Source organism: Saccoglossus kowalevskii, chromosome 11, assembly GCF_978046115.1.
Source record: "Saccoglossus kowalevskii chromosome 11, keSacKowa6.1, whole genome shotgun sequence".
NCBI classification, from domain to species: Eukaryota; Metazoa; Hemichordata; class Enteropneusta; family Harrimaniidae; genus Saccoglossus; species Saccoglossus kowalevskii.
The window spans coordinates 27703749-27716565 of NC_140651.1; the positions used below are offsets into that span (position 1 = coordinate 27703749).

General features: G+C 34.5%; 1 protein-coding gene across 1 annotated transcript; it reads left to right on the plus strand.

Moving 5' to 3' along the window:
• The first annotated feature begins 123 nt into the window (after positions 1-123).
• Positions 124-12257, plus strand: LOC144347593 (tRNA wybutosine-synthesizing protein 5-like). The gene is made up of 9 exons (XM_078007418.2): positions 124-578; positions 7000-7063; positions 7392-7517; positions 8728-8777; positions 9519-9611; positions 10297-10479; positions 10846-10963; positions 11548-11619; positions 12105-12257. Exons 1-9 carry the CDS (start codon positions 175-177, stop codon positions 12255-12257), a joined length of 1263 nt encoding a protein of 420 aa, XP_077863544.2. The 5' UTR covers positions 124-174.
• Positions 12258-12817: the final 560 nt, after the last annotated feature.

Below are 12817 nucleotides of genomic sequence, written 5' to 3' on the forward strand. Positions count from 1 at the left end.
CGATAGTTAGTGGCGGCACCTCCTGTAAAAAAGTATAACCATCTTTGATGCAAAGAAAAATATAAATAACAACGTTTCGCCTTTCGCAGTTGAATCATACTTCAAATTTGTATAATTATACTCACAAGCGAGACGACGCCGCTGTTACATGGGAACACAGGATCCGAGCTCACTATGGATATAAAGACGAACATGTTATGTGTACGATTATTGCTTCTTTATGCAACAGTGATTTCTACAATTTACTGTGACGGACAGCTGGGTTCAGGCATGAAGTTTTTGACTGTTGATGTTAGCCATGGCTGGCCGAGAGACACTGGGCGTTTTTTCGCCGAATTTGTCGTTGGCTCAAAGCCCTTACTTTTCAAAGGTGCCACAATGTTATCGCGTGCATTCACAAAATGGACAGATGACTACTTCTGGAACTTGGAAGAGTCGGACAATTACCAAGTTGGTGTAGAGAGGGGGAAAAAAGAAAACAGATCTGATTTGGCAACTACTATGTCACTGAAACAGTTCTTAAAGCAATACACTTCTTCAGATTTATACTTGGTCGACCCCGTACCGGAATTTTTAAGGTAAAGCACTGTTTGTTCGAAAATATTAAAATTCTTACTAAAATGTCTCTGCTAAATTTATTTCAGATATGTCGATAAAGACGTACTATATTCTCATTTGCTCACCGCGAAAGATGGGCTATTTATAACTACGTTCACCCGATTATTACCGAATTTGTCCCACTAATCATGAATATGCTACCAAACAATGATCTTAAATTTGCATATATATGTAAATATGGTTGTATTTATGTGGAACAATAACCCCCAGTGACATTAATTCATGCTGTGTGAATTTTATACAGCTTAGTAATTCAACATATCATTGCAGCTCGAACTATCAATCACAGCTAGTGTTATTGTTGTCGTTGTCGAATATGGATGTTTAGTATAATTTAAGCCGCAGGTGTGGATGTTCCACAGATATTATATCCGAAACCAGTTTCTACAAATCTCCACGATAAATACACGTCACCGCACGTATATTGAGTCGACTTACTTAAAAACTAATTTCCGGTGCGTTTTATAGGAAATTCAAGCCGTAAGATACAAATGCAAATTTACAATTCTGTAGTTAATGAGAAAGAGGAAGAAAGTAGAAAGTGATAAAAGAAAGCCGAGCTGTAAAGATGAATATTGCCATGATATTTTAAGACTTGGACGAGTATTGCTTAGTTTGTATAACAAGTAGATATAAAACCTCACACGTACGTGTCAGCATGTAGAATGAACGATATAAGCAGTCGACACAAGGCCTACTATACAAAATAAACGTGAATGACAACATTGGATCCTAATGAGCCTGCGATGTCAAAGACCTTCAAGACATGTTACAGCATGACAATTATAATAGATTGACGCTGACGGTCTAAGACCTGCAACACGACTTATAGGTCATCTTAACATCGTATACAAAATATATATTGGCTATCTCGTTCACCTCCGCAAAGAAATCATCGTGTATGTATCACGGGGGAAATCTTCTCCTCTAGGGTTCTCTACACTTGTCAGGGGGAACTCGTCTCGTCTCTATATCTCGTCCCTTTGAGGTGCGGGATCGGGAAAGTCACTTAAGCTTTACAGTCAAATAAGACACACACAGCGAAATACCGTAACGGTTCAACTCTCGTCTTAGTCGGTCAGTCGAGCACTCTATAAGACACGGCGCCCTGGGGAAAAGTCCCCAAGACTATCGCAAGGCTGACCCAAGACTCTCTTAGACTGGACTCAGACCGCGTCTCTTGTGGTGTACTCGTTAAGACCAACTCAAACTCTCTTTATTCATTTTCAAAACTCTAACCAATTACAAAACAGTAAAAAGACTCTAGGGCGTAACCTTCAATCATAAGGCCAATCACACTAAGCACTGAATACGTCATATTTTTTGATTAATCGTTCACTACATTAATAACTACGGGTACCAACTGTCAGAATTCGTAGTCAGAATAGCGACGGTTATCTCGTAATTAGTTCCAAATCACTGAGCCAAGTTCCGTCCAAAACTTCAAATAGGCCTAAACGATGACAGAAATAACACAGCAATTCGCTAATAATCAGCTAATTAAGTCGGTCAACAGATACGCGTAAACTAATTCATGACATATGCTTAGTATATCTCTGACAATCACGTTAAAATGTCGATGTCCACCACGGTTTTCTAGTCAATCGTAGTAAACCATTTTCTGTCAGTTTTTTGTAACTATGTCAACATTTGTATGGTAATCTTGAATTTGAAAATGCATATGAACATGTTTTGTGAAATTGTAAGACGATAAGACGGAGTCAACAGAACAAAAATAAAATGGAATCGACCTCTAAGTCACCGATATTGTTGTATAGTACAAAAAGGGGAGACCTTGTGTGTGTTTCTTTCGTTCTCGGTGGAAAAAATTACATATTTATATAAAATATTTTTCAAAATGAAAATATTTCTTCTGAAACATGAACAACTGTAAATATTTCATTGATATAGTTTGAACAGATTTACAGACAATGACGCGTTTTGCATTTAACGAGGTTCTCTATTGCTTAAAACGTCGAACAATCAAACAGAAGTTACTCTGATTTCTCCTCGTTCAAAGCATTTCGAAAAATATATGAGTTGCCATGGGTACATGTTGATTTACAAACAGAGACTGGTTTTCAATTTAGTGATGTCGCAGGTCAACTTTAACATTTTTCATTCATTTACTGTATTATAATAGCGTTGGAAAATTTTCAAACAAAGATATGATGTGTCGCCGATTACATCCTCTGTTCCCTTCTTCATATGTTCTCATGTCAGTTCCAAGAAGTCAGGTCTAATACAATAAATACCTACTTGAATCGATAAATACGCAGCTGTATCATGAGGCATTGTGGGTAATTATAGTTATCTTTCCTATAGACTAGGGTCTTCTGGGGTACTTGGTGATGAGAAGTCGAAATTCCAATATAATATCATATATTTGTGTTCTTTATAATTCTTCAATATGTCATAACAACAGAACTTGAATTTGATGTGACTAAACTGCTCGTAAGTTACTTCATTAATGGATAACCGACTTGTCTGGTAAATGCACGTCTACGTTGATCGGGCAACAGGTGGGAACCGGTCCGGTACATCGTTCTACTTTGGAAATGGTTTTCAATTATGTGGCTACATACCTGAGCCTACTACAACATTTTAGATTGCGACTTGCAAGTTTTGAAATTAGCGAGTAAGTATTCTTGCCAAACTATTCGAAAATACCGGCAAGAGTAGGTTACGAACACGCAATATATAATACATATATACTTCATTCTCGTGCGTTTACAAGATGCGTTTACATCTTGCGTTTACAAGTTGCTAATCCATTAATGAAGTAACTTGCGTGGCGTTATCAGCCTAAAACCCCCTAACTCCTCAAATTATCTATCCAAACACATTCGGACACTCGTGTCGCATTCCAGCTTTATTCAAATATTTCAATATACTCATTTATAAACACTATAGATTTCAACACGGTATTTTTGTATATGACTGTACATTTGTAAATTTTGAGTCTCTAATTTCACCTTAATTCAAATTCACTTCATATACGATTCAAATAAACGCAGACCTATCTAACGAGGCCTCACAGTAATAACAATTGTATTAATTGAACTCAGATTCACTCGGTTAGAACGTTGTGCTCTACCACAAGCGGAACTAACTAACTCAAATAACCGCATAATTTTCTACATCTTACACAAATATTGAAAAATAAAATGTGGTTACAAAATATTCACAAAATATTAACCCTTTTTTTTATTACACTGTTTATATCATAATGTCAGAGAACCCAAAACCTTGCGAGAATAAAAAACCTGGACGCTTTTTTTTCTAGACAATCACAACCATTGACTCGGTCGTTTTTGTACTTTACGCGATCCATATTTTGTAACTTTAGTATTACAGTGGCTTCTACCTGATGTTATACATTAAAGGGCGTTACGTCATGTCGTCTAAAAGCACTAATAATGAAAATGATCTTGATATGATGGTTATTGAATTTCTTCCCAATTCCCAAATTTAGATGATTCAAACAATTGAAATTGTTAAAGGGCGGTGGTCGTCGCAGCGCATGGGAAATGTGCGTTGATAAACATTGATTATCCCACAATGCGCCCGTCTAATGAAAATTACGAGTACGAGTTTTCACCTGGGTGTAACGTGTCTTATCTAGTTAAAGCTTGGTAATGTCTCACTTCGCTCTCGTTAGTTTACGCAACATAAGTAATCATTAGATTCAACGTAGTCGATTGTTGTTTTCAACCACCATCCATCCCTTCGTCAAGTATAACACCCTGATAAAATAAATCAAGATCACCATCACTCCCCACGTATCTCACTAACGTTAGTAATAATTGTGAATCATTTTGGACGTGCTATTGTACGCCAAAGTGCAACAATCTTTGAATGTATGATTCTATCTTAAATGATTATAACGACTCCCCACAATCTGCAGTTATTGCGAACACTCTGTACATGTTGTCAACATATGACGTAGAATATATGACGTGTGTACTGTTACCTTCACTTTTATTGTCACGCACTATAAAGTAAGCCTTATGATAACGTGATGCACGCGAAACGGTCAGATTTCAGCAGAGATGTGGATTAGATATATTTTAAAAGGAATAAAATATGGCAGACTAATTTGTTATAATGAATAATATATGGGTATTATTGATAATACTTTCCTCTGTGTATTAATTATTGATATTGATAAATAGTTGAATGATATTCTAGCTAAACTACAGGGCATCAAATTGCAAATCTACTTCCGTGAGACAAAACTCTTGTTGACGACGAAAGAAGGATTACGTTCTGAACGAATCGGATTTAATATAAAAGGCCTTGCAGCAAGAGTATGTTATCTATAATCCCCTATTTGGTACTCGTGCTGCAAATATTGCAAGTCAGCCATCATTTAGACCAACCTTTTGTGAACGTACTTTGTAGTGCATAATATAGCGGCAGACTTTGAGTGGATGTGCACAATTATACAAATAATGTTATTTTTAATCACGTTTTTGTTTTTATTTTCGATTTTTGCGCAGTTATTAGCACAAATAATTGACCATTTTGCTATTTGACCTAAGTCTTTGTTAATCTCATTACTCAATAGCTCAATTTTCACACATCTATTTGATGACCTATATGCATATTTACTATAACTATTCTTGAATGAAAGCTAAATTGTGTGTGATGTAAGATGTGCATTGCGCGTTGCACGTATCCTCACGTGCGAATATGTTCTACCATGTATCTTACTGTAGCATACGGTAATTATGAAAAAAAAGCATCAATACATGACCAATTTCTTTTATTTCAGCTTATATGTATTTCCCGACTCAATGTTTCATAATCTATTTTACACCCACATATAGCCCAACATATTCAGAATGAAGTATATACATGTTTTATTTGCACACGAAATTGCCTTATATGATCAATCTGTACACAAATTATCAGAAAATATCATAAAACGAAGTAACAGTTGTTCACCCTTTTTTCTGTACGGACCACAAAATACTCGTGTTTAACGTAAGTCGAGCTCAAAAAATCAAATTTAATGACATTTTCTGGATCATTGAATTAAAATGATGAATTGCCCTTGAATATATTGCCCTGTAAATAATTATCCTTCATTTCACTTATTATATCCTGACATATTTCCAAATTGAGACATTAAAGCAGCTTAGTGTTTCGCCATATATCGTTGAACATAGATTATACTAGAAGTCATTTCGAGAGCGCATGCGCCTGCCCTGTGTGCAATTACATATCGTCACCACTACCCTGACCTATTGCATACGTGTAATATACTCACACACGCTTCTAAGACCAAATTGAGTCTTTAATAGATTTGTTTTCTCAAGTACCCTATCATGCAATGATGAATAACCTCCTAACATCCAGGTTCAAATTTCTCCTAAAATCTTAAGGCTTGGATTTTAACTATTTTTAACAATTCTTTCAGTTATTTGGCAAACAGTAGTCAATTAAAACATATACGTTTGCATGGCATCAAGATGAAGATCTCAACCAGCCTCTTACCGATTGGTAACCTCCTGAAATTGTCACGGGAAGCCGTCTATAACTTTTTGAGTTATAAGTATTTAATCAGCCCTAAAATTGGTGTTTTGATGACAACCAGATCCACATATTTTTGCAGAATGTAATCGATTGGTGCAGCCCTGCAGAAAATTTACTAAAACCAATCAAAAACTTTTTGAGTCATATAATTCTTGTAATTGCTGTTTTCATGACTTCACATCTTGGTGGAGGAAATATATATAGAATTGCGTAGATGAGTCTATTGAACGGCAATCAATTTTATGTAAATAGTATCTTTTACAGTGGCACTGTGAATTGCATTTGCAGGAGGTTGCCAATGAAAAGATATACATGAGTGTTCCGACAAAAGAGACTAAACTGGTCAGCAACTGTCAATCGTTGTCTCTGGCAGGTCATAAAAACAAAATTACAAATACAAATCTTGTCAGTAAAAGGATGAAAATTTACAAAATATGGTAAAAAAGTTACCATTTTCGGGGGAATTAGTGGTAATGGCGGCATACTCCGTTTTGATCTTATTATGTTCAATTATGTTTTTATGACATAATTGGGTAAAGTACGTATTTCTTTTTAAATTATGTGATTAAGACTTTGTCGACACTATGTACTGTGTCATACTGCTGATGTGTCATGGATCGGTCACGGTGTCCGGAACCAATCCAAGTTACACACATTATCAACATATTTTAATCGAAATTATTTGTAATTCTATTAAAATGACCATCAATCGTGTATAACCTGTATTGCATTTATTTTTGTATGAATTATGTTCGCCTGTACGTGGTCGGTTTACTAATGAGTTAGTAATGTTCTCTTCAGTATTAACACACATTCTTCTTTGCTTGAATATCTCACCAGGAAGGATGTACAAATGCCAGTGCCGTTACAATGTAAGGAGTTGGCAGACACGCTCTTAGAAGCGGTAAGTATATAGCACATATTTTTAAACAACAACAACATACATGCAAATGAGTTGCCATATATTAGCTAAACGCGTGAACTACCCCAGGCGTTGCAGGTTGTAATGTTCCGCCCGCCCGGTAGGATAACATTACAACCTCCAGCGCCAGGGGTAGTGTACAACAAGAGCAATTACAATTATTATATCATTATGCAGGAACGAATCGCAAAAGTTTTGTGGCATATGATTTGGCAATAACACATTTACTAAACATTGATCACAGTCGGTTATTGCCGAATATGACATGCGTATACATACAAAACACTTACACGTTTCGTTGCACATACAGTTCATGTGGTTCAGCAGTGGTGGGACTAAGTCAGTGTTACACTTCGATACAGTGGACAATATAAACTGTGTATTCAGTGGTACTAAAGAATTTCTTTTGATCGACCCAAACGAATATTCCAACAAGGTATGTACCGATATGTAGTGCATTTAATGTACGTGTCGTCGTGTAATGTTTGAAAACAATTTACTTTATGAAAGAGTATATTGTCGACAACATCATTGAAACAATTAAAAATACATGTTGTCATTGACTTTCAAAGATATATTCACAATTATTGCTACTATCTGGGCCACATAAGCAGGTTCGATAAACCATGAATGCAAGCATTTTCCGATAAAAACAATTTAAATAATCAAATATTTCGATATGTTCAACAATTGTGATAGTGGTATGAGTAGTGCTTACAGTTCAATAATGTTGTCTTATTAGGACAACGATTGCCAACTATTTTATATATCGCACACTTGGGTAGGTTTGTTTGGGAAATTTTGCTTTCAACATCTGGACACATCGGTCTGACATGAGTGAGGCTTGAATCAATCAATCAATCAGGGAGTTGGGTTTTTAATTTTTTCATCGAAATAGAAACCTAGTCATAATATTTGAGAAAGTTGGTTTTGACTCACATAAAATACTATCACGAAACAGGATTATTTTTCGTGCATTAAGACAAAATAGACCTAATATTATTTGATAATTTTCATTAAGAAAAAACACACACAAAGACTCATGGGTAGACGCTTGTTTATAAACAATGACACGCTATGGCCATCTGACGCATGCGCATATGACGACTCCCCGCTTTAATACTCATACAATTTAATGTATACATTAAATAAAGGGGCACATAATTAGTGTTCGATTAAGTAGTGGTTCGCGGTACGTTAGTCCAGCATACATCTTGAATGTGTCATGTTGTTTTAAGTGACTGGTCACTATTTCCATGTGTTGCCACATATGTGATGAATGGAAAAGTACATGCATCAAATCAATATGGGCAGATAATTTAGAGAAAGACAAACAGGCAAACATCTGCCCAAATAATACACTGTAAAACATGCCTTTTTAGCTAAATTAGCTAATCTGTAATTTCGCTAATTCAAGATCCAGCTAATTTAACAGAGAGATAGTCGACACTTTAGCTAAATTAAGATTCTGTTAAGTCCTGCCAAGAGTCAAATCCGCTATAATTGCATGCAGCTTCGACATGGGGAGGGGGGGGGGGGGGTCTGTGAGATATTTCATGCGACATATTTATCCAACATTTAACGCATTGAAAGGAAGAAAATATTACAATTTATTGACTCTTTACCTTTCTTTGTTATACACTCAGATAGAAATTGACCACCCTGAAGGTAATTACTGTGGAGTAGATGTCGATAGGTGTGTACTGCAATTTACATGTTATGATATATACGTATCTAAACCTGATGAATCTGGAATATTAGGGAAAAAGATTTATTTGTTGAAATGAATTACTCTCTCGTTCACAAATTTTGTTGATATTCGGACAATTTGAAGTACTCATACACTAAACAAAACTGGTTGGCATGGTATTTTTGATTGGTCGCGGTTGTCACGGCTTTTTGATGTCACTCTTTGTAGAACACGAGAAAAGACTCTACTTCATACTGGCATAGTCAGATTATTTTAATATTTAATATCTGCAAAATGTTCACGTTGATTGGACATAACGCAGGCATGTACATGTCAATCTTTAAAAATCATTATTGACTTGAAGTTAATAATGAAATTTGCACCGTTTATATTATGTTTCCTCGATATAATACAACATATATACACCTCAGTATTGGTCAATAATCAGGTTTTAATGACCTGAAAACAAAATTCTTGACTTGCGCCACGGGTAATAATTTCATCTGAGGGTCATTGAAACTGAATACTGACCTCCACTTCTGTAAGCATTTGTTTATAATTGTGCAGCAGAATACTTCACAAGATACCAGTCAACGTGTTCTGACCATTCTGTGTATGGCATGCATTTACTGACATATCTTTTGTTCACAATGCTTCGTTACCATATTGTTTTGACATACCTATATCTCCAGATAAAGTGTCAAAATAATATGAACCTAATATAACTTTACACTTTATATTTCACAGAGTGAATTATACCACATATCCTGGGTTGGCAGAGGTAAAATATCATCATGTCATAGTGGAGGCTGGGGATTGCTTATACATGCCTTTCAAATGGTGAATATGGCAGAATATTATTTACTTGCATAAATACTGCATAAACATTCAGCACGTGTATAACGCGATTGATTGATAACGCATTAATAAGTTAATAATTATCTTAATATTTATTGATATAACCCAAGAGAAATAATTTATTTGAGTGCTGTGGTTTTTCAGTTCATTGTTTCACGTTATCGTATCCAGACAATTTGTGTTTTAAATCACATCAAGGTTCTATAATTAAAATTAATTTATTACTATATGTTGAGCTTTTTGTTATTGTCTACTGCCATGTTCTTAAAAATAATATGTAAGATGTATACATCAAAACGTTGACAATATATCGAACGAATGGAAAAACATGAATAATTTAAGATCTTAGCAGTTTGTGAGATAACAAATATTACAGTACATGCTGTTGGCAATATCACGCAAATCTGAATGTAATTCTATACATACCTTACAAGGATATTTTTTCTGTGGGTAGCATATTATTGTAGTTACGTGCCTGACTCACGTATTATTTTCGCAACACATATATTCTTCCAATGGATTATTTGTGATAAATATTTTAATGATGGTAATTCAAGAATGAAACTATTTTCAATGTTTCAATGTGTAATGTTTCTTGCATATATATCATGTGTAAAAGAACTCGATATATGACAATATATGTAAATCAAATTGAAATTTGTTCTAGGTTTCATCAAGTCAATTCCTATGGCAGAAACATTGCAGTGAATGTATGGTGGAATCACTACGCGTCGATCAGAATGAATCTTTCATGTTGTGGCGACCCTTCGTCTGATGCAATACGGAAGACATTAGACGATTTTTACTTCCATGGTATTCAACAACTTACAAACGACCTGGATATAATAAAGTGAGAAATAACTTAAATCTGTCTGCATTTTGTTTATAAACATTAAAATATATTGTATTCGCTTAGGAAAGGCGAATAGTAAGCACAATTCGAACACTTTTCAAGCTCATGAAATCGCTTGGGTGAGCAGACGAGTTGCCTTATATTTAATCTTGGTATGGCAATACGCGTACCAGTATGGTCGACTCGTAATCTTTTTCAAAAAACTGACTACGACAATACTAGTAATATTTATCTGATTTGGAGAGCAACATTTTGCTCAGCGCATTTTCACATCAATTCAAACTCATACCTGGCATCCAGACAATATATATTACAGGGAAACGTATCAACACCGATTGATAATTTGTCTTTTAATTGTCACAGAGGTATGGTTACGGATCTTGCACAATACAGGGGAGTCAACACAAAAGAAGATTTTGTAAATGTATATTCCAAGCAGTTTAGCGAGTTTTTACCACTAGTCAAAAAAATGGTAAACAAGGTATGTTTACTATTGTAGTGGTTTATGGGAATCATACTACTGCGATGTCGACGGACAAAACAAATCTATTCAGAGATTTTAGTATAATTCTTTCAAGGAACAAAAAATACGCAGGTATATTTAACCCCACATTTCTGATTAACCAATATTTAAGGGTGGCATATGTAATTGGAAAAGGTTTCATCACTCCAAATGCTGATTTGGTTGTAATGATGCTTACATTAATTATATATGTGACAATTATCACTATATATATGCAAATTTAATATTGATATAACTTGGTTGTCGGTACAACAGTGATATATTATTATTATTATTATTATTACTATTATTATTATTATTATTATTATTAAGTCATTGCAACACAACTCGTGATTGAACTGTTTTCAATTATTTTAATTTAATTTATTTAGTCATGCATGGTTATGGTGATGGAAACTTTTAGTATTGTGCGCATGATGTGAATATGATGACGTTTAACTGTTCTACGTCAGCCGTTACATATGGAACTAAATTCCAGCGGAGTATATGATAATTTCCTGAGATGAAATTTACTGAACAATTATTTTCCCGTTTAATTCCAGATATTTAAAGAATTAGATACAAATTCAGATGGAATATTGAAGATGCCGGAGCTGCTGGTATTATCGAATGAGGTCGGTTAAATAATTTACAATACAGAGAAAATTAGCTTGATTAATTTCTAAAGATCGACGTTGATGGCGCGTTTTTGCATTGCCAAAATTGCCAGAATTTTGCTAAAATGGCCAGAATTTCGCTAAAAATGAGCGAAAATGTTTTAAATAGACGGTCAAAAAGATCGGCTCAATACCCCAATACTTCAACTGTAACCCATACGTGATTGCGATTGCGGGATTTTTGTGATATACATATTCATTAGTTGTTATCGCATTACACAGTACTATTTATTAAATCAATTTAAAATGTATATTTGACTAATCGAAGTAATCGAATAATCATACACAAACGGTTTTGTGTTTTACAGTGAATATCATTATGATATATATATATATTACTTCTTCGCCTTTCAGGTTCGTCCATCTACTATAATAATTATATTTGACGTTTCTGTATTCATTTAAACATAAAATAACATGGTTTAACAACTCTTTTATTTTAGAGATGGAAAGAAGCTCATAAGGTATTTCTAGAATTTGAAGACATTTTTTACACACTCGAGTTACAAGGTGAACTTGATGACGACCAGTATGAAGAATGGTTGTACGAGGATCTATATGAAAAAGATGTCAACATTCTTAAAGATGAACTGTAATTCAAAATCGCTGGCATACACTTGTTATGAGTGCTTCGATTTGATCCGTTAATTTAGATATGCGCATATTTTTGTTATCACAATCCCAAATTTCTGTTCAGTATATGTTTTTGAGTAACGTTTAATGGGAGACACAAGCGTTATTGTGTGGACACAGACACGATAGCATTCACGTTTCGATGAGTAACTGCCTGATTTATATCTTCACACATAGTTTTACCCTGAAACACAGTTTAGCAGAACGCATTTATGATATATATTTGGTAATTGTCGTTCTACGTAACTTTTCGAAACAGCTACACGTGTTGAGAGCAATGCTCTTCTTCGATAGAATTTAATAACAACAGTCTAGTTATTTTGCATTTCTACAATATATATATATATATATATATATATATATATATATATATATATATATATATATATATATATATAACATCAAACTCTAAGTTAAAACACAACCCTGCCCCTCAGAAACCTGAAACACTTTTAATATATAATGAAGATGACATGTCAACAAATGGAGTTAAGATTCATGAGATGGACTTTATTGTACAATA